The 27900-nt window shown below is 36.2% G+C and overlaps 1 protein-coding gene across 3 annotated transcripts in view; it reads right to left on the bottom strand.

Moving 5' to 3' along the window:
• PHTF1 (putative homeodomain transcription factor 1) overlaps positions 1-27900 on the bottom strand; it is a 61781-nt gene that overhangs the window by 26861 nt on the left and 7020 nt on the right. Inside the window, exons 4-11 of one of the 3 annotated variants that reach the window (XM_059928251.1) lie at positions 13575-13644; positions 12943-13101; positions 6820-6976; positions 5477-5611; positions 4125-4284; positions 3071-3244; positions 2894-2983; positions 682-903 (exon numbers count right to left, since the gene is read on the bottom strand). In XM_059928251.1, the coding sequence (XP_059784234.1) occupies positions 682-903; positions 2894-2983; positions 3071-3244; positions 4125-4284; positions 5477-5611; positions 6820-6976; positions 12943-13101; positions 13575-13644 (1167 nt within the window). Of the gene's footprint in view, positions 1-681; positions 904-2893; positions 2984-3070; positions 3245-4124; positions 4285-5476; positions 5612-6819; positions 6977-12942; positions 13102-13574; positions 13645-27900 lie in introns of those variants that run through there. The other 2 variants (XM_059928259.1, XM_059928269.1) reach the window with 2 other exon arrangements.

Genomic DNA, 27900 nt, shown 5'->3' on the forward strand with positions numbered 1-27900 from the left:
AACTGATTGTCTGATGGGGATAATAATAACCATGCCAACATGTCGTGGGTGCTTACTCTTTGCCAAGCATTGTGCTAAGCACTTTGTATTATCTCATTAGATATATCACAATATTTCTAAGAAGTAGGAACTATTGTTACTACATGATAGGTAGTAGAAAAATTTCTGCAGATGTAGAATGAATTCCTATATTGATTGGAAGGTTGAAATGACCTTCTAAAGAATCCCCATTCCCAGGCTATCTGATTTTACGATATTAACAGAAAACCTAAAATTAAAAGCATCACTTGCTTTATACATTATTAGAGAAGCAAGCAATGCCATCTCCTAGTAATTCATATATAATACTGCTATGTCTATGAAAATATAATATGAGTTTACTGCACCAAACAATGTACCCTGCTCATATAAAATGAACATTAAGGGTCATTCTAAGGAAAATAATGAGAAAAAGTCCTAGGAAGAAACATTTAGGTTAGGGGAATTCAACAGTGCTTCCCCCTGAATTCTAATTCCAATATCTTCACTTACAAACTATGCTCAATTTCCTCATCTCTAAATAGGGATAATAATAGTGTCCACCTTACAGGGTTATTGTAGAGTTAAATGAGATAATACAGTGCCTGGCACACGGTAAGTACACAGTAAACATCAGCTATTATTATCATCACCTTTACAGACCTGCTGAAAAACATCCTCTTTGGGGTCACGTTTGGTCCCTGAGTGAAGGGAGTTCACGTGGGCCCCCTCACTGTCGCTGGTGACAGACGACCGGCACTCAGGGCCGTGCAGCAGGTCATCCCATAACATATCCTCTGTCTCCGAGTCATGACGGGTGCTCTCCGAGTCTCTTCTCAACATGTTGAGGCTTCGAGAACCACCACTCGCGCCAGATCTACAGCCCTTTAAGGGAAAACAAAAACAAATATTTTTTTTATTCCTTTTTAAAAACAACTATATAAAATTTCTGTTGTTTAAGCTACCCAGCCTGTGGTATTCTGTTATGGCAACCTGAGTGGATAAACCCATCTATCTACAAGGATTTTTCTGAATTGCTTTTAATAATGAAAAACTGGAAACAAATTAAGTAGTCATAATTTTACACATTTTAATAAATTCCTTCATAAACTGGAATATTCTGCAGATGTTCAACAGAATGAGGTATTGTCTTATGTACTGATAAGGCAAGACCTACAAGATAAAAAAAAAAAACAACTCAGAACAAATTTTCCTATTTATGTTTTTTAAATGATATGTTATATGTTTAAATATATAGTATGCTCTCTTACGCAAAGGAAAATAAATATGTGGAACTATAACCACCCTCTAGACAGCATGGGTTCAATCTGGGGATGTGGGGAACAGTGAGGGATTCATTATACTGGGAAGGGAGGCAGTAAGTGGAAATGGTTGCTTTTTACTAAATATACTTCTTCATTTGAGTTTTTACAACATCCTTACATTAATTTTATAACTACAAAATCTGTAAAGCCTTAAAATTTTTTAAAAAATGAAGTGACAGTTTTTGGGTCATGAAGTTAATTTTTTTTTTTTTTAGTTTTTTTCATTGTGATTTCTGTGTTTTAGATGAATATGTTCTTATTTTAACAGTTTTTGAAATACAGCATTCTTAAATATGTGTGCATAAGTTTATAGGTGGATAAATTTTTCACAAATGAAACATGTGTGTGTAATCAGCACCAAAATCAATGAACAAAGCATTACTAGTTCTCCTGCCCCTATTTCTGTGCTATTCCCTTTCAAGGCTAACAACCATTATGACTACTAAGAGCATAGATTAACTTCAGTTTTGTACTTTGTTAGAGGTGAAATCTGAAATTAGCTATTTTTTTATGTTTGACTACTTTTACAACATTATATTTCTGAAATTCATCCATATTGTTGCAGTAAAAGGTATTTTATAATAAAATATTTACCTGTATTTCAAAAAAAACCCAAAACAAAACAACTATATATCTGAAATAAAATGAAAACAAGTTACCTATGGTGATGGCTGGCAAGCTTTCACACACCGATCACTATGTTGACAAGACTTCACATAACAATAATTCACTTTCATGGCTAAATGTGAAACTCTGATGACTCTCTAACAGACTATCAAAGAGGACTCCCTCTGAGAAGTTACTGCCAAGTCATGGGGTTGTTCAAGTGAGGTGCCCTGGGATGGGGTGACTCCTGCAAGCACATCCAGAGGGCCCACTCTGGGTGCAGGTGCGGCTGGCCCTACTGACACACCCAAGTGCCCTCTACTCTAAATGTTGTGAGCTTGACTGTAGACCTAGTCACGTCCAGGGCCCAGCCAAACAGGGAAAAGGGTAATCAGGCTGAGAAAAGGATGGACACTGCAGCTCTCCTGCGGTACAAACATAGGTATGAAAGTTTTTCCACAACCCCAGCTGCCTTGTCAATCAAAACAAAAGCCACCACCATCTACTCCCTCACCTCTGAATTATAATGTCCCAAATGTACAATATTCCCATTAGCTTTCATGATGAGATTTACTGCTCCCATCTCTCAGGGGTCCTTTCTCAAATATCTGTCCCCATCAGCATCAATGCCACTTACAAAGGAACGATGCTTAAGAATAAACTGCATATTCCAAGTGAATATTAAGTAGGCTTCTCATCATCTAGGGATTGAGGAGTCTCTCTCTGGGCATCATCTATGATACTTTTAAGATTAGATCAAAGACAAAGAGCTCGTTCTCTTTCTGGGGGTGAGCAGTCATATAAAAGCTTCTAGATAGGTAGACACAGAGTTGGAGGCAGGGGAGGGGCAGGCAAATATACACACAACTTTAGGACAACCAATACAAAAAGGAATGGATACAGTTATTACACTCAAGAATACGCCTTGAAAAAGGATACGTTACCTGACTGAAGGCTGCCGATTCAAACTCTGATTCAGCCAGACTATCTGAATCCCGCACAACAGGACACCACTTGGAAGTGGTCTTCTTTACCTGTCAACAAACGATAGGAAAACATGTTGAATACCTTGTGACTTGGGAGTTAATGCCTATACTTTTATAAGCTAAAATAAAAATTACCTGAGTGTTTAGGTGCCTTGAAAGTATTGATTTCCTATTCTTAACTTCACAGCCGTTGTCACTTGAGGCCCCTTCCACGCTCCTCCGCAGTGCCATCATCTGTGTCCGGGCTTCACCATCATCCTCACTTGACAGATCATCTGAAATCCCATTGCCCAAACGCCCGAACGGCTCCTACAGAGAGAACAGCAGTTTCCTCACAGGGGACAGCCCGAAATACTCCAGTTAGCCTTGTGTATAAAAACTAAGAAGCAGTAAAAGTAAACTAAACCAAAACTGAACAAACCTACCTATTAGTTGGTCTCAGTAAAGAAAAATATTAAACTTTCTTGAAACTAAATAGCTTAAATGATGAGGCAGTGTTATGTAGAGGTTAGAAGCACAGGCTTGAGTCAAACTCAAGTCTGAATCACAGCTCTTCTACTTATTAGCTATGTAACTGTAGGTAAGTAATTAAATCTCTCTGGGCCTCAATTTCCTCATCTGAAAAGCGATGATAATAAAAGCACCTATCTGACAGAGTTGTTGAAACAATTAAGTGAGTTACTACGTGTAAAGCACTTAGAATAGTGCTTGGTTGCAGTAATGGCTCAAAAATATTAGCTTTTTGTAATTCGTAAATGCCACAGTCTAACAAACAAGAAAATATTTCAAGACTATAAAGTAAGAGTGTAGTTAGTTTTAGACGTAAAGCAGAACGCCTGTACCTAAACCTGGAAAATAGTTTCCCAAACCTTAACACACTATCACCGCCTCTCTGGAAGACGACACAGCAGCCTCTACACTCATCTGTTTATTGAATCTACCAGTCTCCTACTAAGGCTGGACCAGAGGCAGATGCAATAACAAGTTCTGGTCCTAGAAATTAGAAGAATAAGGTACAGTCTTCATGTTATTCTTCATGATGTTCTCCTTTTCACATCCTGTAGTTTTACATTTCAAATGACACAAATCTATTAGTACCTATTCTGTGTTTCTAGCAGAGTCTAAGAATAGAAAAATTTTACACAGGAAAGAAAAGACCTTGTAATATTTACTCTCATCTAAATCTTACCCTGCATCCCTTTTCTCCATCTGAAAATTTTGCTTTCTCTCTTGTTTGCCACATTCTAATCTCTGGTCGACACTGTCTCTTCTTGATGATAGGATGCAGACAACCTGAGTCATTGTCAGTCTCTGTCCCTTTGCTACATATTAATTTTACTCTTTTCATCCTATTTTTTAAAAAGGAAAAAAAGATTACTAGTTAGTTTTTTGAAAGTAATACCTTTCATGAAGTCACTTCTGAGGAGTACAATACATTATTCTGGAAATCAAGAAGATTCAGAAATTGTACGTTTCAGGCTTCTAGCTTGCCTCAGGGTGTAGGAAGCCAGTTCCCTCTCTAGTCTCCAAAGACTTGGGTCAGTTAGTTGAGAGGAAGCCTGTTCTTTTCGACTTTGCAAGGAAGTGGGTCCACAGTCTTCCCTCTCAAACGCAATGCCAACCCCGCCCTCACATTGCCTGTTTGTGCCACTTCATAGAATGTCTTCCCCTCTCCTGTGCTTCAAAGCCCAGCAACTCTCAGCTCCTCCCTGACTCCTGCTGACTACTTCACCCCAGAATACTCACTCCTTCTGCTGAACTGCATGGCCTTGAGTCAGCATGATATCATTTATGATATTTTTACATTGTGGTGACTGCATCATACCTGCTACTCTTACCTTCCTAATTAGACGGTAAAATCACTGAGAAGAGGAATGCCCAGTGCCCAGCACAATGTTCAGCACAAAGAACTCAAACGCTTCAACTAAAGAGTGTCAACTTATCTTTAGAAAAATATGTGAACATACTTCGTCTTCAAAAACAAAACTGCAAAAGCACTTTACTTTTGAGTCACAAACATTAACATATGATAAAATAAGGATTTCTTCGAGTCACACTAGCGCTGTTACAACTTACAAAATCATGAAGGAGGTTGAATGCGTCTTGGATTCATTTCCCTTTCTGTCCTACAGCCCATCGACACCAGCCTCCTGTCCTGCACCCCACATCTAAAGAGGAATCAGCTCTCACACTGAAAAATACCTCATCTTTTAAAAATTCTTCTTTCTCTCAAGATGTTGGCCAATATGACTTAAAATATTTACCCTTCAAGAGTATTTATATTTCCATAATCTTGTGGTCTAAAAAACCACTAAAGATCAAACAGAATGACACTTTTATGGTAGATGACTGGACTAATGGGTAACATGACAGACAGTGGTGACATTTCAAATAAGCAAATCATTCCAGAACCTTTAAAAATCCCACCACAATGATAATATGCTTACACTGCGTATTCCTAAAACCTAATCAGATTATATACTATGTAAACACTAATGTGAACACAAAATCAAGTAAAAATTCCAATGTAAGACTTCCCACCTATTGCCAAAGAGAGTCCCCCAAAAACCACCATTAAAGGGTGCAGATTCCAAAGTTTCTGTTCCTCTGGCTTTATCAGAGGAGTTATTTCCATTTTCTCGGCTCCCATCACCATTTACAGTTTTTCGTAATTTTCTACAAAAAAAATATTTCAACAACTTTAGATTATTCAGGACCTTTTCTGTTTCTACTCAGAACATCCCTACTGACTACTACCTGAAATTAAGTATAATGAACTTCATATAACGAGGATAAATTATATCGGAACATTTCTGACTTAAGGGCAAAAACAGGTTCCAGAACAAAGTGCTAAGTTACCATTTTGTTTGTTCATTAAATAAATAGAAATGCCATTCAAAAACATAACTAGAAGGAAAATTTTCATATGTATGACCAATAACAGTCTTTTCAGGAACCAAAAAAAGAATGAACAATTTCTTTAAATATGGATGCCAGAAATCTACCCATTTGGCACATTTAATCATGGGAACACAAAATAATAGCAAGTGATCAATTTTTTGATATCCTATGCAGTGAAAAGATATATCCTGTAAATACCAATGAGACACAGCACAATATTTGATTCCCTTAGAAAACATTAAATCAATTAAACTGAATTTTCAAGGAATATTCTTTCCTGGAAAAAAAAAGTTTTGAAAATAACATTCAAAAATAAGTATAAATATATTGAAATTCTTTGCACCAAATGAAAAAATCTTATATAGTAACTCCTTGGGGGAACAAAAATCTACAGATACTCTGAGAAAGATGACTTTTGTAAGATAATACCATATACATCTAAGAAACCTTTAACAGTTCCAAACCCCACAAACGGCACATAATCAATAAAGACTAGACATGAATTCAATGTGTAGAAAAGTTAAATCTTTATTAAAAGTTTAGAACACTTAGAAATCCATTCTTTTTATATACTATTGAAAAAAGGTAAAAATTTTAGTAGCACTAACCTAATGTACTAAGATCCTTGTTTATAGTGAATTTTCACCAAATTTTAAGACTGAATTATGAAGAAGAATGCTTTTCATTAAAATCATTATTTAAGGTAAATTTTGATAAGGAATAATACAGTATAGGAATTTTCCTTTTAAACAACGGTACTGAATGACAAACCTCCATCCTCCTTGGATTAAAAGTTCATGACAAGGTTTCTAAGCATCAGGGAGAAAAGTAAAAGTAAAGCATTTGGTTTTTTTTTTAAGCCAAAAAAATAATGAAAAATATATGCAAAAGAGGAAGATTTTTTTATTAATTTACTCAAAGATTTTGTTCTTCAATGCCTCTCCCAGAAAATACACAACCACAAGTGTAATTTCTCATCTCACCTTCTTCTCCGATTTCCATTGTTTCCCGATGGCCTTGTTATCTGAGTAGACACAATTTGACAGTGGACAGTTCCCATGAGTAACATAAGGCACAAGGGTCCAAGTACTTCACTTACATTCACAATAGGCATCATAAAATAGAACACGAGTGCTATAACTGAAAAGAAGAGATTTCAAAGTGGAAAGCATTAGGGCTTATCTTTAAAACCAATTCTAATAACTCTACAGATTATTTTTCCAAAAATCTATCATTTAAAGAAGTATACAAGTGAAAGCACATAATTTTGTACAATACAATCCACCTGCACATTAGCTGAGTGAAAACCTGAAGCCCTAGATCACAGAGCAAGTGAAGAATGATGTGTCCAAAGGATCTGCCTTTCTGGAAATATGACAATCTAGATATTCTGAAAGACTTTCCAGCACAAAACAACTAGATACTGTATAACCCTCTGCAGTACTGCTCTGCTCAGAGACCCAGTATTCTCCAGGGCCCAGAGTGATATGTAGCAATTAACAGAGCTGGAGTTTGAACCAAGGCAGCCAGGCTCCAGAATCCTTATTCTTTTTTTTTTTTTTTTTGGCCGAGGTGTGGCATGCAGGATTTTAGTTCCCCGACCAGGGATGGAACCCATGCCCCTTGCAGTGGAAGCATGGAGCCCTAACCACTGGACTGCCAGGGAAGTCCCAGAGTCCTTACTGTTAACTGCCATGCTACATTGCCTCTTTGTATGTGAGTATGAAATGTCCAAAGAAAAAAGTAATGAAAGAAACAGAAAGATATCACAAATTATCTCCCAAAACTTCCAGATACAATTTTACAGATTCGTTCTTTCAGACTTTGACATAAAGATAATTCTTGTGCTATACAAACTTTTCTATGTGGAGTAAAATTAATTCCATTCCCTAATACCCTGATACCCAAACATAACAACAACAGCACCAAAACAATAAACTATAGACCTTGCTAACTTGTGAACGTGGATATAAACTTACCTCTAAAAAGTAACACCATGAAAGCAGGGATTTCTGTCTATTTTGTTCACTGCTGTACCTAGATCAGTACCTGACACATAGTAAGCACTCAATATTTGTTGAATGAATGACTGAAATACTATCAAAGTAAATTTGACAATACAGCAAAAGAATAATTCACCAAGATCATATAGGGTTTATGCTAGAAGGATAGTAGGAAATCTTTCTCAGAGCCTAGAAGAGTACCTGGCACAGACATGTTAGGCACTAAAGGAACTGTTGACTGAGACTTAACTGATGTAATTTAATAATTTAATACGATGTAGTTTTGATTGCATGCATATGTATCATCTCAATTGCCAACTGTGTAAAAGGCCTGTGTCCCTGATTCCTGGGAGGTAACCCCTAAACCCTTGTAATTTTCCAAATGATGAAGTATCTCTGTTGTTCATGGTGGGTCCTTTGGACCATAGAGGATAGTTTATGCCAAAAAAATGACTAAGGATAGGAGTAGCCGCACCAGAAAGACCAACTATGGAATTAGAGGGCTGGGGTTTTGAGCCACACTGTATCAGCCTGACCTTTGGGGAGGGAATGGGAGCTAAAGACTGAGTTTAACTCCTTGGCCAGTGACTCAATCAAACAGGCCTACATAATAAACCCTCAATAAAAACTCTGGATACCAAAGCTTGGGTGAGCTTCTCTTGTTGGCAATACCTTGTGCATATTGCTATCCATCATGGATGGAAGGGTAACACATCCCTGAGGACGACAAAAACTTCCTGATTGAAGCCCTCCCAGACTTTGCCCTATGCACCCCTTCTAATTTGTATCCTTCTGCTACAATAAAACTATAATGACAGCACTTTCCTGAGTGCTTTGAGTCATTCTAGTGAATTATTAACTCTGAGGGAATGAGTGGGGGACTCTCAAAACTGTAGCCAGCTGGTCAGAGTAAGGGTAGCCCTAGGGCCTCCCAAAGTAAGGCTGGTGTCTCTTGGGAAGGGCTGTGCCTTTAACCTGTGAAGTCTGGTCCAACTCTAGTAGTGAAAAAGCATTCTATAAAAATAGACATTTGTTCCTGATTTGTAATTAATCTTAAATGCCAATCTTTTCTAAAATACTAGGAATATAAAAATATGTCCTTAACATGCTAAAGAATATATATAAGTAGTGCTTGCTTTGGCAGCACATATACTAAAGAATATATAAGTAAAATCAACATGCATCATATTAATGAAAACATTCTGAATAGGAACAAAACATTACGATCACTCTTACTGTTATCACTTAACACTGCTCTGAAATGTTGACTAATTCAATACAAGTAAATGAAATGTATGAAAAAAGAGGAGACCAAATTTTCATTATGCCAACAATATGGTTGTATAATTAGAAAATCTGAGAGAAGCACCGAAAAACTATTAGAAATAATGAGAGTTTAAAAAGTGGCTGGTTATAACAACCTTAAGTATAAACTAAAGGCTTTCAAGTGTAACAGCAATCACCAGTTAAAACACATAAAACAAACAAAAAGAGCCTCATACCTACAGCAGCAGCAACAAAAACAAAAACATAAAATATTTTACTTTAATGTGGAAGCCCCCAAGCATCCCCTGATGGATGATACATATAAACAAAATGTGGTGTATACATACAGTTATTATTCATCCTCAAACAGGAAGGAAATTCTGACACATGCTACAAATGGATGAATCCTGAAGACGTTATGCTAAGTGAAATAAGGACAAATACTGTGTGATTCCACTTATATGAGGTACTCAGAGTGGTCAAATTCATAGAGACAGAAAGTAGAAGGGTGGTTGGCTGGGGGTAGGAGTAATTGGAGAGTTATTGATTTATGGGTACAGAGTTTCAGTTTGGAAAAATGAAAAAACTTCTGGAGATGGATGGTGGTGATGGCTGCCTAACAATGTGAATGTAATTAATGTCATTGAACTGTATACTTAAAAATGGTTAAGATGGTAAATTTCATGTATATTTTACCACAATGAAAAAAAAATTGAGTTTAACAAGATCTATGCAGGCCTTATAAGAAAAAAAAAAATTCCTACAAAGCTTTACAGAAAGATATAACAGAAGACTTGATTAAAAGGAGAGCTATATCGGGCTTCCCTGGTGGTGCAGTGGTTAAGAATTCACCTGCCAATGCAGGGGGCACGAGTTTGAGCCCTGGTCCAGGAAGATCCCATATGCCGCGGAGCAACTAAGCCCGTGCGCCACAACTACTGAGCCTGCGCTCTAGAGCCCGCAAGCCACAACTACTGAGTCCGCGTGCTACAACTACTGCAGCCCGTGTGCCTAGAGCCCGTGCTCTGCAACAAGAGAAGCCACCGCAATGAGAAGCCCGCGCACCGCAACAAAGAGTAGCTCCCGCTCACCGCAACTAGAGAAAGCCCGTGCGCAGCAAAGACCCAGTACAGCCAAAAATAAATAAATAAAATAAATTAATTAATTAAAAAGGAGAGATATATCAATTTTCTCCCCATTCCCTCCAAATATATCTATACCTATATTTTGGAGTGGGGAGTGGTGAGAAGGTAGTTCCAATCCAAATTCCAATTTTTTTTTTTTTGGTCTTTGATCATGATAAAATCATTCTAAATTATTTTGCAAAGAATAAGCAAGTAAGAACACCTAAGAGAAAATATTGAAAAACACAGAATAATAGAGGAATACTTGTCCTGCTCAATGTTACTACACATTAAATAGCTACAGTAATTAAAGAAATGTGACACAGATATGAGAATAACCAGACAAACTGATGGTGCAGAATATATAGTCCAGAAATAGACCATGGTGTATATGAAAATTTAATATATATAATTTATCTCAGTAAGACAGAAATTCTTTAATAACAAACATGTGGAAAAATATTTAATTTCACCCTTACAAGTGACCAAAGAAATGCACATTAAACAAGTAAAATACTAATTTTCGTATATCAAATTAGGTAACAATTTTTAAAATTATGATAATGCTAAGATTGTGGTAAAACAGAATCCACTACTTTCCAAAAGAATTGTGTCACCAGCAATTTCACTATATGCACTAAAAGCCTTAAAACGTTTACATTCTTTTATCTGTTAATTCTATTCCAGACAATAAATTCCAAAGAAATAATACGAAATATGAAAAATTTTGTTCATGATGGTATTATTAATAAGAAAAAACTAGAAACAACTTAATGCTCATTACATGGGAAGAGTTATGTAAATTACGGTACTTTTATATAATGGACTATAAAGCAGTTATAAAAAGTGTTTATGGTAAATCCTTATGATAGACTCATACAGACATTAAAATGATAGTTTGAAATGATGGTGTGTCCACATGATGGAATATTATGCAGCAACTAAATGACAGTTATGAAAACAATTCAAAAAAACTGACACAGGGCTTCCCTGGTGGCGCAGTGGTTGAGAATCTGCCTGCCAATGCAGGGGACACGGGTTCGAGCCCTGGTCTGGGAAGATCCCACATGCCGCGGAGCAGCTGGGCCCGTGAGCCACAACTACTGAGCCTGTGCGTCTGGAGCCTGTGCTCTGCAACGAGAGGCCGCGACAGTGAGAGGCCCGCGCACCGCGATGAAGAGTGGCCCCCACTTGCCGCAACTAGAGAAAAGCCCTCGCACAGAAATGAAGACCCAACACAGCCAAAAATAAATAAATTAATTAAAAAAAAAAAAAAAAACTGACACAGATAAAAGAAAACAAAAATCACCCCAAATCCTTTCACCCTAACCCAACCTTCAACTTTCACCTACTCTTTGTTCTAAGTCATGTCTGTTTGCTCAGGTATAACCATATCTACGCTGCCCTCTTTCAGAAAGTGTTCCTGGTAGGCAATGGAGTATAGTAAAGAGTGTACACTGGGCCCCTGCACATAGTGAGACGAGAAAAAACACCAGGTAGTGATGTGTAATACAGAAATTAACATAGACTCCTGTGACAGTGACTGAGGGGTGGTACGACTACTTAGAAAGTATAGACAGGGATGGCCTTTCTGTGAAAGTTACATCTGAGCACAGATCCTAAAGATGACAGAAAAGATAGCCACATGAAAAGCCTTATGATTGTTTCAAACAGAAAGAAAAACCCTGGGTGAGGAATAGAAAAAGGCCTTATGCCTAGAGTAAGCAAGGAGGAGAGTGGTTAAGACATGGCATCCGACAGGTTAGCAGGGGACAGATAACGTAGGGCACTGGAGGTCCTGGTGAGGAGTTTGGGTTTCTATTCCAAGGGCAATGAGAAGTCACTAAACGGACTTAAAAAAGCAGGAAATTGACATGATAGGGTTTCCATTTCAAAAGATTTCTCTAATTGCTGTGAAAAGAGTGATGGGCAGAAAGAAAGCTCAGAGTAGATGTTATTCCAGTGATCTAGGTGAAGGGATGGTGGTGCTGTGGACTATGGTGGCAGCAGAGACTGGGATAAGTCGCCAGGACATGTTCTGGAGGTCAAACTTACAGACTTGGTGACAGATGGAATATGAGGGTTTATGGTAGAGTAGAATAGGAAGACAATTTTTCGCTTGAAAACTGGGTAGCTGATGGCATCATTTAATGAAATGGGATAAAACCTAAAGAGGAATAAGACTGTATAAAAGAAAAGATTATAAAAAAAAAATCAGGAGTTCCACTTTGGATATGATTAAGTTCAAGATACCTATGAAATCTCCATATGGAAATGTCAAACAGGCAGTTGTATTTACAAGCCTGAAGTTCAGCAGAGAGATCTGGCCTGAAAATATAAATTTGAGAATCACCAGTATATCAATTATATTTAAAGGTACAAGGCTTGATGAGAGTACCTAGAGAAGAGAAGAGAATCCCAATCCAACCTAGAGGTAATCCAATAGTCAAAGGTCAGACACAGGAAAAGTTTGAAAAGGCCTGGCCAGTGAGACAGGTAGAAAGAAATTCAAGAGAGAAGAGTTAGACAATCATGTTTGCTCTCTCTGAGCCAATAAATTTAAGATGATCTCCAAATGGTGTATGTCCCTTCTTTCTTTGTACGTGAAACCATCAAATGAAAGGGTACATGTAAGAACAGTAAGGTCTGCATGATCTAATAGCAACAGCAGCAAAAAGAAACTGTCATAATTTATCCCAACTCCTCCAATTACCTTGCATGAGGTAAAGCAGTAGCAGCCAAACAAAGATTCTTAAAGAGGTAACCTGAATCCACCAATTGCTGAAAAATGGAAAAAATACAACTCGAACAAGCCCCTTCCGAGTCAGAGATGTCCACGGAATTTCAGGTTTGGCTTTGGCAAATGTTGAGCCTTTAAATATACAATAAAACAAAACATCAAACATTTATGTACACTAGGCTAATGCCCACTTGTAACAGTACGTTAAAAACAGGTGAGAGCAAAAATCAGCACATAACCTGTTCAGTGAAAAAGAATCCTCTTAGATGTTCATTATATATACTAACTTTTGCCTCAATCACTAGGACAGGAGCTCAAAATAAGTCAGGCTTGTTTGAATGGTATACAATATATTTTTCTTCATTACACAGCAGCAAGTCTCCAAGTTCCTCTCTTTCACGCTCATGGAAACCATGTAATTTACATAGCCACACAGTATAAAGCAAAGGGGAAAAAATGCTAAAGCCTGAATGATGCAGGAAGAACACTACTTTTGGAAATTAAAGTATACCATCATATAGGGAAGATATCCAAAAAGAATCTTTAGTACCACTATGAAATAATATAATGATATACCTAAGAAACAATCCAACTTTAGAACTCACCTCTGATTAAGTCAACATCAATCAAGTCTGCCTTTATGTGACCCATCTTTTTTGGTTTGTTTTTGAAGCCCTAGAATAAAACAAAACAAATCCCAGAAATAAACAACATTTTAAAAACCCTTTTAAAACAAAAGGTAAATTTACGTTTCTTCTTCTCTACACCTGACTCCTTTTTACTGGGTACACTTTAATCCTAATGCTCCTTAAAGGAACCTGTCATTAATATTTGTTTTCGTTTTTAGTTTTATCAAGTAATGCATGCACACACTTTTATCACCTTTAAAAATAATCAAACAGTACCAAAAGGTCAGTAAGTGAAAAACAGGTAGTCCTCTGACCCACCTTACCTCTCCTCCCAATTTCATTCATTAAAAACAAATGCTTTCATCGTTTTTTAGCTGTTTCTCTTGGTATTTACTTACATAGGTCTAAATAATATGTTTATACTGCTATTTTTCAATTTATTGATTTTAAAAATCACCTATGAACTCCTAATATAGTATATGAGAATTTAGCTCTCTTACACTACTAATTCCCACCTCCTCACTTCCACCCCAAAAACATATATCCTCACAATATAGTCAATTAATTTGTGACAAATCAGTAATCAGTAGTTAGAGTATGATCACTATGAAATATCATTTCTTGTACACTCTATTTATATGCTTCCTTTTATTCTATGAGGTCAGTGAAAATATTTATCAGTTTCCAAATACTCAAATGCCAAAAAATTAATCAAAGTCCTTTTTTTTCCTTAAAGAAAAAAAATTCCTGGAAACCCCCTTCCCAGGACCCTCTATCTTCCTGCTGCAATTGGACTGGTTGCTCTCTGGGCCTGTTGCATGGCTGTAATCCCAGAACTGCTCACTCTCATCCTGACAATCCCCTTCCCCCCTCTCTGTGGTAAGTCCCTATTTGCTGCATCCATATCTTCTGGGAGCACATTCCTTCCGTAGCTTCCTGAGAAAGGGGTCACAGAAGACAGTGTTTTCAATCCTTGCATGTCTGAAAATGATTTCATTCTACCCTTATACTTGATTAAAAGTTACCCTAGATGCAGAATTCTAAGTAGTTAATAATTTTCCCTCAGGAATTGAGACACTGTTCCATGGTTTTCTAGCTTCCAATGTAGCTGTTGCAAACTCCAATGCCATTCTGATTCCTGATCCTTTGAATGTGAATTGTTTCCTTCCTCTTAATCCTCACTTTATTCATGGTGTTCAGAATGATGTGCCTTTTTTTTTTTTGAAAGAAGTGACATTTATGATAAAACATGTATTTTATTTGATCACATAATGATATGCCTTGATTATGAGTCTTTTATCATCTATTGTGCTGAGAATCCCTTCCATATAGAAATACATGTCTTTCAGTTTTAGGGAAGTTTTCTTATAATTTATATTTAAATTTCTTCCCTTTTAAGACTTTTGACTTTTCTCTCCTATTTTCTACCTCTTTTGTCTTTCTGTTCTGCTTTCTAGAAATTTCTTCAAATTCTTCTATTACATTTTTCATTTTGATTCTTTGGGTTCATTCCTTTCTCTTCTCTTTCATCCTGGAAGATTTCTTCAAATATCTAGTAATCATTGGCTGTCCACTTATGTATTAGAATGAGGAGTTAAAACCTGATGGACATTTTATTTCAAAGTATATACCCAACATATATAAATTTCACTAAATAATGTGTACAAAACGTTCCTAGAAGAATTATTTATAAAAGCCCCAAATTGGAAACTACCCATCAAAAACAATCAGACATTGCCCAGCGGCAGTAGAATGGATAATAATTGTGATGCTATAGTGAATAAACTACAATTATGTGACAACATGACTGGATCTCACATGCATAATATTGAACAAAAGAAACGTAATACTGAACAAAAGAAATTAGACTCAAAAGTGTATGTACTGTATAATTTCATTTAAGTAAGGCTCAAGATAGGCAAAAATTAACCTATGGTGCTAGTAGTAAGGATACGGGTTACCTCTGTTGGTAGCAGCGGCTGGAAGAGCATGGGATGGGGAGCTTCTGTGTTACTCCTAATGTTCTATTTCTTGATCTGAGTGTTTATCACATGGTTATGTTCTGTTTGTGAAAATTCCTCAAGCTGTACACTTATAATTCTGGGGTGGGTGGGTGTGTGTGAGTATAGGTCCCCCACTTTTCAAGTTTGCTTTACACCATTTCGCTTTTACAAAAGACCTACGTTAGTACCTGTTTTCTTTCGCTAACCGAAAAAAATCCAAAGAAGATTTTTACTTTTACGAAAAAAGGTGAAGAGCATAAACAGCGTTCCGTGATCTCAGGGAGCTCTTCCAGAGGCAGCACACACCCGAGCAGGGAAAGCAGCACCACCAGGCTCCTTCCCCGGGGGCACACCCCGCATCTCAGCATCAAGCCCCCAGAGCTTTGAAAGGTGTCTGTGAGCATCTGTGCTGTATTTCGATGTATTCTGTGCATCTGTTAGCAAGATGTGTCCTAAGGTAACTGCTTCCTCACAATTGCCATTTCGGCTTACGAAAAGTTTCATAGGAACATTCTACTTTTGGATAATGGGGGAAACCCAGTAACTCATATTCACTGAATATGCTTTATTTTATTAACACATAGACAATGGTTTTACAGGAAAAACTCGGGATTTGAAAGTCATGATAACCTTGCTGTATATTATGACTCAAAAGCAAATTTGTGAATTAGCTTTTGTGTTTAAAAATCCTGGTTTCCCTAACAGTTTTGTTTCATTACTATTAATAACTGTTTTAAAAGATGAATTTTAATTTCGTGCTCAATCAACACTTGTACATGCTAGCTCCTGATCAAGTTTTTAAAATTAGATATTTAACCATTAAAATTATTGTAAAAATTAAACGTTAGAGTAATTTGCTATTTCTCTAGTTTAGATATTGAGCCAATATTGATCTTTGGTTCTGTTTAACTAAAAGATGCAGCCAAACAATTTCTTTAAAGTGAACCCTACGTTTCTATCCAATTAACTACAAACTGTAGATTTTAACAACAACAAAAAGAGTTTTAAAACTCTAAATGTAATAAAATTAAATCTAAGAAGGAATCAAATTTTGATAATTAGACATTTCAGGGGCAAAAATAACCCTTTGGAAAAAATATGTGCACTAATTTTTGAAATATGCATAGTATTCATGGAAATAACAATGATCTTGTGCTACATTTGAAATCAGAAATGAAAATTTTAAAAGTAAAGGTATCACTGTATTATATTCTAACAGACATAGGCCTTGTGGACATTTGCAGCAGTACTATTCTAACTAAAGAAGCTTAAAGTGCCTTAACTTTAGAGCCACGTTAATTTTTCTACTTTCTTTGCTTTCTAGACTTTTCACCTACAATGTTATAGAATCAGAATTAGGATTATCTAAAGGTAAACACCAAATTATGAAAACCTCCCTCAGCAATAGAAACACATTCATTCATTCACTTAGTCAACAAATACGCAATATGTTTCTTCCGTATGCCAGATAAGCTACTTGAGCTAAGCATAGAGCAATAAGGAAGTCAAAGCACGACTGTATCTTCAGAGTGTGCACGCACAGAAGGGAAAACAGACAATAAAGCCAAATGTTTGAGGGTTCCTCAGGAAAACACCCCCTGAACTTCCCTCACCATTTTTTGGACAAAAATCATTAAGAAATTTATGACCACTGTTCTTGAGCCAGATAAGAAAGTCGCTAGATACTTTTATATGTGTCTGTGCTGAGGAAGAATAAAAAACACATGCCATGCTTTTGTTTTAGGATCCTTCTGCTTGATCCTACATATTCTACAGTATGTATAGTAAGAGGCAACATGCGCACGGCACTACTCTAAGCACTTTACATAAACTTACATTAATTTGTTTAACTCATTTAGTCCTCACAACTGCCCTGTGAGACAGGCACCTTTATTATCTTCACTTTACAGATGAGGAAAACAAGGCACAGAGACTCTAACCCGTTCATTATCACTACAAACCACTACACATCCTGCCTCTCACTATACAGTACAAAATGCATTCCTAATCAATGTAGGGAGAGATTTTGAGATAAACAAGATTGCATGCCTCTGAAAGGTTCCATGGGATTAATAAACCCTGGGAGCTGTGAGTGAATTTCCTTATTGGCCACAACCCAGGGCCACAACCTAGCAGCCCACGATAAAACTGTAGGAGAAAATGATACCCCTGCACTAGGTGCTAGAGCAGTGGTCTGGAAGTTTTCTGCAGAGCCCAGCTACTGGCTGTATTCAGCTCTCTCTATTGTTTGCTCCCCACAGAGCTGTGTAATATCTTCAAAGCTCAGAACCACCTGACTGATGCAGTTCCTACTTTTAGGCAGAGGGACTAAAGCACTGGAAATACTGCTGCAGTATTGTTGGACTCCATGTTTAAAAGGGAATAAAAGACAAGTGAAACCCTGTAACACATCTCTCTCTCTTAGTGTGCTGAAATGTCCATTTTATTGCCACTGATTCTATACTACTGTATAGTAGTCGGGCACAAAGAGAGAAGTCACCTGATTTAGAGCAGATGATGAACAACAAAACAACAATTACAAGGCAAGTACAGCACTATAAGAATATGTGTAAAGGACACCTAACTCAGATTTAAGAAGTCAAAGAAAGATTTCCAAAGGAAAATAATACCTGATCCGAGACCTGAAGGATGTATAAGAATTTGCAAAGAAGGACATGGGCTGTAGCAAAAGGGGAAATTAAGAAAAGTATATGAGAAGACCTCGAAATAAGAGATAGCATGACAAAAACTAAAGTTCAAGAAGGCCTAAAGCAGAGTGAAAGTGAAAAAGGGGTTAAGGTATGAAAGAGAGAAACTGGAGAGGTAAGCAGAAGCCAGATTTTGAAGACTATAATCATGCTGAGTGTGCATTTATCATAAGGATAACAGGAAGTCAGAGAACAGTTTTAAATATGAGAAAAACAATCAGATTTGTGTTAAAACAAAAAGAAAATAACAATAAGCCGGCTTCAGTGATTATTGAGGGGTGAAGGGGGAAACGGGGGCAGAGAAAACAGAAAGTTAAAAAAGTGACTCCAGTAACCTAGATCAGGAGTGGACAAACTTTGTCTGTAAAGGGCATATGGTATTTTAGGGTCTGTGAGCTGTACCACCTGTGTGCTAGTACTCAACCCAGTCACTGTTGCACGAAGGCTGACTTAGACACAGACAATAAACATGTAAAACATGAAGCCTGCAGTGCTCCAGCGAGTCTGGCTGCAGGCAATAGTTTGTGGACCAGATGAGGGCAGACAACAGGTCAGTCCAGGCCAACAGAAACATGACCTAGGAAAAGTATGCATAGTCAAAAAATACAAGAAGGTAGAATCCAGAAGTCTTGGTAATTCAAAATGTGGGATCAGTGTGAAGGCGAGGCCACAGAAGAATTCCAAACCCCACCTTTAGCACTCTAACTGCTCACTGAATAGGAAAGGTGAGAGAAGGCACAGGGCTGGTCAAGGTAGGGGAGGTCACATTCTGCTCACAGCCCTCTGGCCAAGCTGGAAATCTGTGGGGCAAGGAAGGACTCTCCTCCCACAGGAAGGCACTGCGAGTCACATGACAAAAGGTGAAGACATAACAATTTTCTTAACAGTTGAAGATAAGGAGATAGCCTTCTAACTTAGCTTTTCTGTACTTCAGTGCCTTCACCTGTAAAATGAGAGTAATATATCTACCTCGTGGAATTGTTGTAAGGATCGATTAAGAAAGCGAGAGAGACAGAGACAGAGAAAGAGAAGTTCTTAAAATAATACAAGACACATTCTAAATATTCATTATCATTATTATTATTACACCACCAAAAACACATACACATGCCCTCCCGCATGCACTATAGTTTCCCCCATATAGTTTTCTCACAATTTTAGTTAAATCAATATTTGATGTTTAGAGTATTATGATTACATAAAACATGTTCCCACCTAAGTCAAGTAGTAACCAATGATTATATTTCCTTTCTTGGAAATTTTGTTTGCCCTGAAATTGTTAATTGCCTCATGTTCCCCCCTACCTTTATAAATAGGAATTGTATATATTTAAGATATACAATGTGAGGCTTTGATATACATTGTGAAATGATTGCCACAATCAAGCTAATTAACATATCCATCACCTCAGACTGTTAGTATTTTTTGGCATTTTTGTGTGTTGCATACATTTAAAATCTACTCTCTTAGCAAATTTCAAGTATACAATACAGTATTATAAGCTATAGTCACCATGCTGTATATTAGATCTCCCAAATTTATTCATCTTATAACTGCAAGTCTGTTACCTTTGACCAACATCTCCCCATTTCCCCCACACCTCAGCCCCTGGTGACCATTCTACTCTCTGCTTCTATGAGTTTGACTCTTTTAGATTCCACTTACAAGTGAGAGTTTGCAGTATTTGCTTTCTGTGTTTGTTTTATTTCACTTAGTGTGATGCCCTCCAGATTCACCTGTGTTGTAACAAATGGTAGGATTTCCTTCTTTTTAAAGGCTGAATAATATTCCACCTCATGAGACAGACAGAGAGATAGGGCACATTTTCTTTACCTATTCATCTGTCAACAGACACTTGGGTTGTTTCCATATCTTGGCTACCATGAATAATGCTGCATGAATATTAAGTGCATATATCTCTTCAAGAAAGTAATTTTATTTCCTTTGGATAAATATCCAGGAAGAGGGATTGTTGGATCATAAGGTAGTTCTATTTTTATTTTTTTTGAGGCGCCTCCATACTCTTTTCCATAACAGCTGTACCAATTTACATTCCCACCAACAGTATACAATGGTTTCCTTTTCTCTGTATCCTTACTAACGCTAATTATCTTTTGACTTCTCTGATAATTGTCATCCTAACAGGAATGAGGTGATGTTTCACTGTGGTTTTGATTTACATTTCCTTAATGATTAGAGATGTTGAGCATGTTTTCATATACCTGCTGGCCACTTGTATGTCCTTTCTAGAAAAATGTCTATACAGGCCCTTTGCCTATTTTTTAATTGGATTAGGTTGCATTTTATATTGTTGATGTTTCCTTTGCTGTGCAAAAACTTCTTAGTTTGATATAGTCACATTTGTTTATTTTTGCTTTTGGTGTCAAATTCAAAAAAATCATTTCCAAGACCAATGTCAAAGAGATTTTTCCCTATGTTTTCTTCTAGGAGTTATACAGTTTCAGGTCTTACATTTAAGTCTTTAATCCATTTTTAGTTTATTTTTGTGTTTGGTGTAAAATAAGGGTCTGATATCATTCTTTTGCATGAAGATATCCAGTTTCCCAACACCATTTATTGAAGGGACTGTCATTTCTCCATTGTGTATTCTTGGTGCCTTTGCCAAAGATTAGTTGACGCTATGTGCATGGGTTTACTTCTGGGCTCTCTATTCTGTCCCACTGCTCTATGTGTCTTTTATGCCAGTACCATACTGTTTTTATTACTATAGCTTTGTAATACAATTTGAAATCAGAAAGTGAAATGAGATGTCTCCAGCTTTGGTCTTCTTGTTCAAGATTGCTTTAACTGTTTGGGGTCCCTTTGTGGTTCCATATGAATCTTACTTTTTCTGTATCAGTTAAAAATGCCATTGGACTTTTGATAGAGATTGCTTTGAATCTGTAGATTGCTTTGGGTAGTATGGACATTTTAACAATATCTTTTTCCTTTTCCAAATAATAGATTTTGTTTTCTCTTCCAGTTTTATTGAAATATAGAGACATAGAGCACTGTATAAGTTTAAGGTGTACAGCACAGTTATTCGACTTACATACATCATGAAATAATTACAAGTTTAGAGAACATCCAATATCTCACAGAGATACAAAATTAACAAAATAGAAAAAAAAGTTTTTTCCTTGTGATGAGAACTCTTAGGACTTACTCTCTTAACAACTTTCAAATATAACATACAGCAGTGTTAATTACATTTATCATGTTATACATTACATTTTAACAGTAGGAATTCTTCCAATCAATGAGCATGAGCTACCTTTCATTTGTGTCTTCTTCAATTTCTTTCATCAGTGTTTCATATTTTTCAGTGTACAGATCTTTCACCTCCTTGTTTAATTTATTCTTAAGCACTTTATTCTTTTCGATGCTATTGTAAATGGAACTGCTTTCTTAATTTCTTTTGCAGACAGTTCATTGTAAGTGTATAGACTTTTTCCTTTTCACTTGTCTCAAAATTTTTAATTGATTCTTTGACCCATTGGTTGTTCAAGATTATATTGTTTAATTTCCACACATTTTTGAATTTTCCAGTTTTCCTCCTGTTATCAATTTCTACTTTAATAACACTGTGGTCAAAAGATACCTGATATAAATTCAATCTTCTTAAATTTGTTAAGACTTTGTTTCATGGCCTAACATATGATATATCCTGAAGCAGGTTTCATGTGCACTTGAGGAGAATGTGTATTGTGCTGCTGATGGATGGAATGTTCTGTATATGTCTGTTAGGTTCATTTAGTCTAAAGTGCAGTTCAAGCCCAACGTTTCCTTATTGATTTTCTGTCTGGATGATCTATCCATTGTTGAAAGTTGGATACTGAAGTCCCCTACTAGTACTGTATTGCTCTCTATTTCTCCCCTTAGGTCTGTTTATATTTGCTTTATATATTTAGGTGCTCCTATGTTGGGATGTAAGGACTGTTCAACATCCACAAATCAATTGAATACACCACATTATCCAGATGAAGGATAAAAATCATATTATCATCTCAATAAATGCAGAAAAAGCATTTGACTAAATTCAACACCCATTTATGATAAAAACTCAGCAAAGTGAGTATAGAGGGAAAGAAACTCAACATAAGAAAGGCCATATATGACAAGCTTCATTTTTTTCATTCACTTAACTTTCTACATATATATTACTAATTCATTTTGAAACTCCCTATAAGTGTTATAAATCTGCTCCCAGTGTGCTCAAACACAACAAACACTGGTTTCTTTTTTTTCCTCCTTGAAGATGTCTATATACCACAGTTTCCTGTCCTCCTGCTCCTTTCTGGTCTTGTTATTTTCTAGGCCTCATAAATGAACTTTCATCTTGGGACATCTCTTAAGAATCCAGAATTCTTTTTACCTCTCTCTGTGTTGGCCATCCTGTCTCCTGATATTATGGATTCCTCTTTTTTGGTTTACTCACTCGTATACAGTACACGTCCTCCTCTGAGGGAAGACATGAGTGACACACTTTTTAGACTTTGACAGTTTGAATATATTTTCATGTGATGCCTTTATACTTGTTAATAGTTAGACTGGGCATAAAGTTGTAGATTGAAAGCCATTTTCTCTGAGAACTTTGAAGGTTCCATCATCTTCTAACTTCCAGATGAGCCAGAAGTTGCTGCTGATAGGCCCAATGTCATTCTGACTCCCAATCTTGTATAAGATCTGTTTTGATCCTTCTCTCTATTCCCTGCTTAACCCAGGCTCTAATTTCTAATTTCTTGTGATGTTGTGATTTGTAAAAAGAAATTTATTTTGGTCTCTGTCCCCAGTTCCTGACACAGGGCTCCTGAAACCCTTGTAATTTCCTGGGTGACAAGAGTGCCTTTTGTTCTAATGAGGCAACTCTAGGTGGGCTCCTGGATGGCTCCTGGATGAGGGCTGGTCACCAGAAGGAACAAACTATGATTAGAAGCTTGGAATTTTCAGGCCCTCCCTCTCCCCCATTCTCTTGCAAAGGGAGAAGGGCTGAAAACAGAGTTAATGATTGATCATGCCTACTAGATGAAGCCTCCATGAAGTTCAGAGAGTTTCCAGGTTGGTGAACACATCCACTCCAGTAGGGTGACATACCCCAAACTCCACAGGGACAGAAGCTCCTGTGCTCTGGACCCTTCCAGACCCCACCCTATGTATCTCTTCATCTGGCTATTCATCTGTATCCTTTATCATATTCCTTAATAAACTGGTAAATGTTTAAGGAAGTGTTTCCCTGAGTTCTGTGAACCACCCTAGGAAATTAATCAAACCTGAGGAGAAGGTTGTGGGAACTTCTGACTTGTAGCCAAATTGGACAGAAGTTGGGGGTAACCTAGGACCTACTTCTTGCAGTTGGCATCCAAAGTGGGGTAGGAGCAGTCTTGTGGGACCAAGCCCTTAACCTGTGTGAGCTGACACTACCTCCAGGTACACAGTGTCAGAAATGAGTTGAATTGTAGGATACCCAGCTGGTGTCACAGAGAATTGCCTGGTGTAGGGAAAAACCTCCACACATTTAGTGACCAGAAGTGGTGTTTTGTGTGAATAAAGGAGACTCACAGGAGAAACACAAGAGGCAGATTGAACTGAATCTTTCTAAAATTTAGTTCTGAAATTTCATAATAATGCTGATCACTCAAAAGATCCTTTTGATCTGTAAATATGTGTATTTCAGCTCTGGGAAATTTTAAAATATTATTTATTTGATAATTTCTTCTCCTCCACGTATTTCTGTTTCCTGGAATTAGTTGGATTTTAGGCTTCCTGCATGAACTGCACTCACTTTTCTATTTTCTTTTTCCTTGCTCTTTCATACTATTTTTCTGGGAAATGGCCTCAACTTTATCTTCCAACTTCTCTACTGAATTTACTTTGGTTATTTTTATTTTCTGGTTCTCCTACTTTTTCATCTATAGACTTTTTTAAAAATAGTATGCAGTTCTTTAAATATATTAATTATATCTTTAAAAATAGTATTCTTATAATTCCTGTATCATTTTTTAAAATCTCTTTCCTTCTTTTTCTTTAGGTCTCAAATATTTGAGCATCTTCAATTATCTATTTACACTTAAGAGTGAGGCACTAACATGCTGAATGCCCATTCAGTGTGCAGCAGGGGAAGCTTGTTGAACAGTGGCTGCATTGTAGAGAGTAGCCAGCCATTTCACTTCCAGTATCCTTAGGTCTTTTCAGTCAGCTTGTGCAAAAAGAAATTCCAGTCTTCTGTTTAGAGCTTATAAGCCTGGCCACCAGACTTTTACTTAATCTCCTTTATGAGTACAGTATCTCACCCCATTCTCATTTGTGTATGGTATTCTAGAATCCAGAACTTCTCTGTTTCAGCCTCTCCAGAGAGCAAACTTCAATCTTCTGTCACAGGAAGATAAGGTAACTATGAGGCTGTGTAGAATAAGGTGGAGGATCTGGGGGTAGGTCTATTGCCCCTCATACATATGCTCAAACAATCCTATTTCCAGTTCTACCTCATACCTGCAACTATACCTGATGCATCTAATTCCTGAGTCTTTCAGAAATTAAATACAGGGGTCTTTTTCCTTTAATTTTTTTTAAATTTAAGAATAGTTGATGTACAATATTATATAAGCTACAGGTGTACAATATAGTGATTCACAATTTTTAAAGGTTATACTCCATTTATAGTGATTTATAAAATATTGGCTATATTCCTTGTGTTGTACAATATATCCTTGTAGCTTATTTTATAGATAATAGTTTGCACCTCTTAATTCCCTACCACTATAATGTCCCTCCCCACTTCCCTCTCCCCACTGGTAACCACTAAATACAGGTGTTTTAAAACAGGGAGTTCACTTGTTTCCCATTGGCATCCCCTACTATAGACACTTACATTTTTACTTTCTTTACATCCATTTTCCAACTTTCAAAATTGTGTTAACAGCTCTCTTTTACAGTAGTCTTCTCTCCCATTCTTTCACTCCTATTGTAGGTTGATTTTTTTTCTTATTTATTATAATTTTAGAGAATTTTCAGAAGAAACCAGATGGAGATTAATGCACATATTCCAACTGTCATCTTTAATGAGGTGTCTCATCTGTCATGTGCCCACTATCCAGCTCAAGAAATAAAAGGTTACAAATACAGCTGAAATCACCTCTGTGTTTATGATTAGCCATTTAAAATTTCCTAGGTGTAAAATCATATCATTTTCAAACACTGATTTTTGTTATTCTAATATTAGAAAAATAAAAGAACAAATATTTTAAAAGCAAAGATAATATTAATTAGAATGTTTTGCTCATCTTAGCAAATATATCTCAAACAGCATGTTAAATAATAGTAATAGGAGCCATTCTTGTTTTATTCTTTTGTGGGGGGGGACTAAGTTGAGCTTCATTACTGAAAATAATGTTAGACCTTAGATTTAATATATTTTCTCAATTAAGAAATTTTAGAAGACAATTTTCATTGGGAATATATATGAATTTGTTGTATACTACATTATGATTTCTCCTATTTTTTTCTATTGATGTGATTTAAGAAAACAGCTATATTGAGGTATAATTAATACTCTGTAAAACTCACTTATTTTTAGTGTAGTTTTAGTAGTTAATTTGGTGGATTTCTGGTAAATTTATAGAGTTGTACAACCATCATCACATTCAAATTTTAGAACATTTCCATCACCTGAAAAACAAGAATGGCAGTAAGTCTCTGTTCCTATCCCCCAGCCATAGGCAAACACTGATCTGCTTTCTATTTCTATAAACCTGCCTTTTCTAGAAATTTCATATAAACTGGATCACAGAATATAGTCTTTTGTGTCTGGTCCCTTTCACTTAGCATAACATTTTTGAGGTTCATCCATGTTGTAGCATGTATTAATAGTTTTTATTGCTGAGTCATGTTCCATTGTATGGATATAACACATTTGTTTATCTACTCACTAGTTGATAGACATTTGGATTTTTTTTTCTAGTTTTTGGCAATTATGAATAGTATTGCTATGAATATTTGCATGTGCCCATATGTTTTTATTTCTCTTAGGTAGATAACTAGGGGTGGAAATGCTGGGTCATATGAGAAGTATATATATTTAAATTTTTCTACTTTCCATTCCCACCAGCAGTGTATGAGAGTTCTGGTTCCTCCATGTCCTGGCTAACAAAGATCTTCTATGTTTTCTTCTAGAAAACCTTAGACTTTTAGTTCTTACACTTAAGTCCATGATCCTTTTTAAGTAATTTTTGTGTACAGTGTGAGGTAAGAATCAAAGTTCATTTTTATACATGTAGATATCCAATTGTTCCAGCAACATTTGTTGACAAGACTATCATTTCTTCATTGAATTATTTTGGCATCTTTGTCAAAATCAATTTATCAAAACTGTAGGGATTTATTTCTAGATCTTCTATTCTGTTCCATTGATCTATTACTCATGCCAATACTACACTATCTGAATTACTTACAGCTTTACAGTAAATTGTGAGATCCAGTAAGTCCTCCAACTCTATTCTTTTTAAACTTATTTTGAATATTCTAGGTCCTTTACATTCCTTACCAACTTTAGAATTAGCTTATCAATTTCTACCAAAAAAAAAAGTCTGCTGGAACTTTAAAGGGACTATAGTGAATCTATAGATACATTTGGAGAGAACTGCCATCTTAACAATGTTAAGTCTTTCAGATCACAAACGTGAAATGCTACTCCATTTCTTCAGATCTTTAATTTCTCTTAGCAATGTTCATAGTTTCCAGTATATAGGTCTTATACATACTCTGTTAAACTTATTCCTAAGTATTTTACTCTTTTTGATGTACTGTGAATGAATTGTTTTCTTAATTTCATTTTTGGAATACTCATGGCTGGTATATAGAAATACAAATAATGTTTGTATATTGATCTTAAATCTAGAGGCCTTGCTAAACTCATTTATTGTTAGTAATGCCTTAGGAATTTCTAAATATGGGATCATGTCACCATGAATAAAAGCAATTTTCATTTTCTTTTCTCAATGCCTTTTATTTCTTTTTCCTTGCCTTACCACACTGGCTAGAATCCCTAGTACAACGTTAAATAGACGTGGTGAGAGCAGACATCCTTGCTTTGTTCCTGATTTGAGGGACAAAGCACTCAGTCTTTAATCCCTAACTACAGTGTTAGTTGTAGGTTTTTTGTTTTTTTTTAAATACATGATAATTTTTTATTATTATTATTATTTTTTGCTATACAGCAGGTTCTTGTTAGTTATCTGTTTTATACATATTAGTGTATATATGTCAATCCCAATGACAGGTTTTTTAATAGACATCCTTTGACAGATTGAAGAAATTACTAGTTTATCAGTAATGGGCATTGAATTTTGTCAAATGCTTTTCCTGTCTCTACTGAAAAGACCATGCATTTTGTCCTTTATTAATATGATATATTACATTAATTTATCTTCAGATGTTAAAACAACAACATATTTCTCGGATATCCCACTTGGTCATGGTAGATAATCCATTTTACATGTTGTTGAACTTGGTTTGCTAATATCTTATTAAAGATTTTTACACTTATGTTTAGGACACTTTTTCTCTTTTTTTTTTAATAAATCAGTATGATAGTTT

This window comes from Balaenoptera ricei, chromosome 1 (assembly GCF_028023285.1).
Source record: "Balaenoptera ricei isolate mBalRic1 chromosome 1, mBalRic1.hap2, whole genome shotgun sequence".
Taxonomy (NCBI): domain Eukaryota; kingdom Metazoa; phylum Chordata; class Mammalia; order Artiodactyla; family Balaenopteridae; genus Balaenoptera; species Balaenoptera ricei.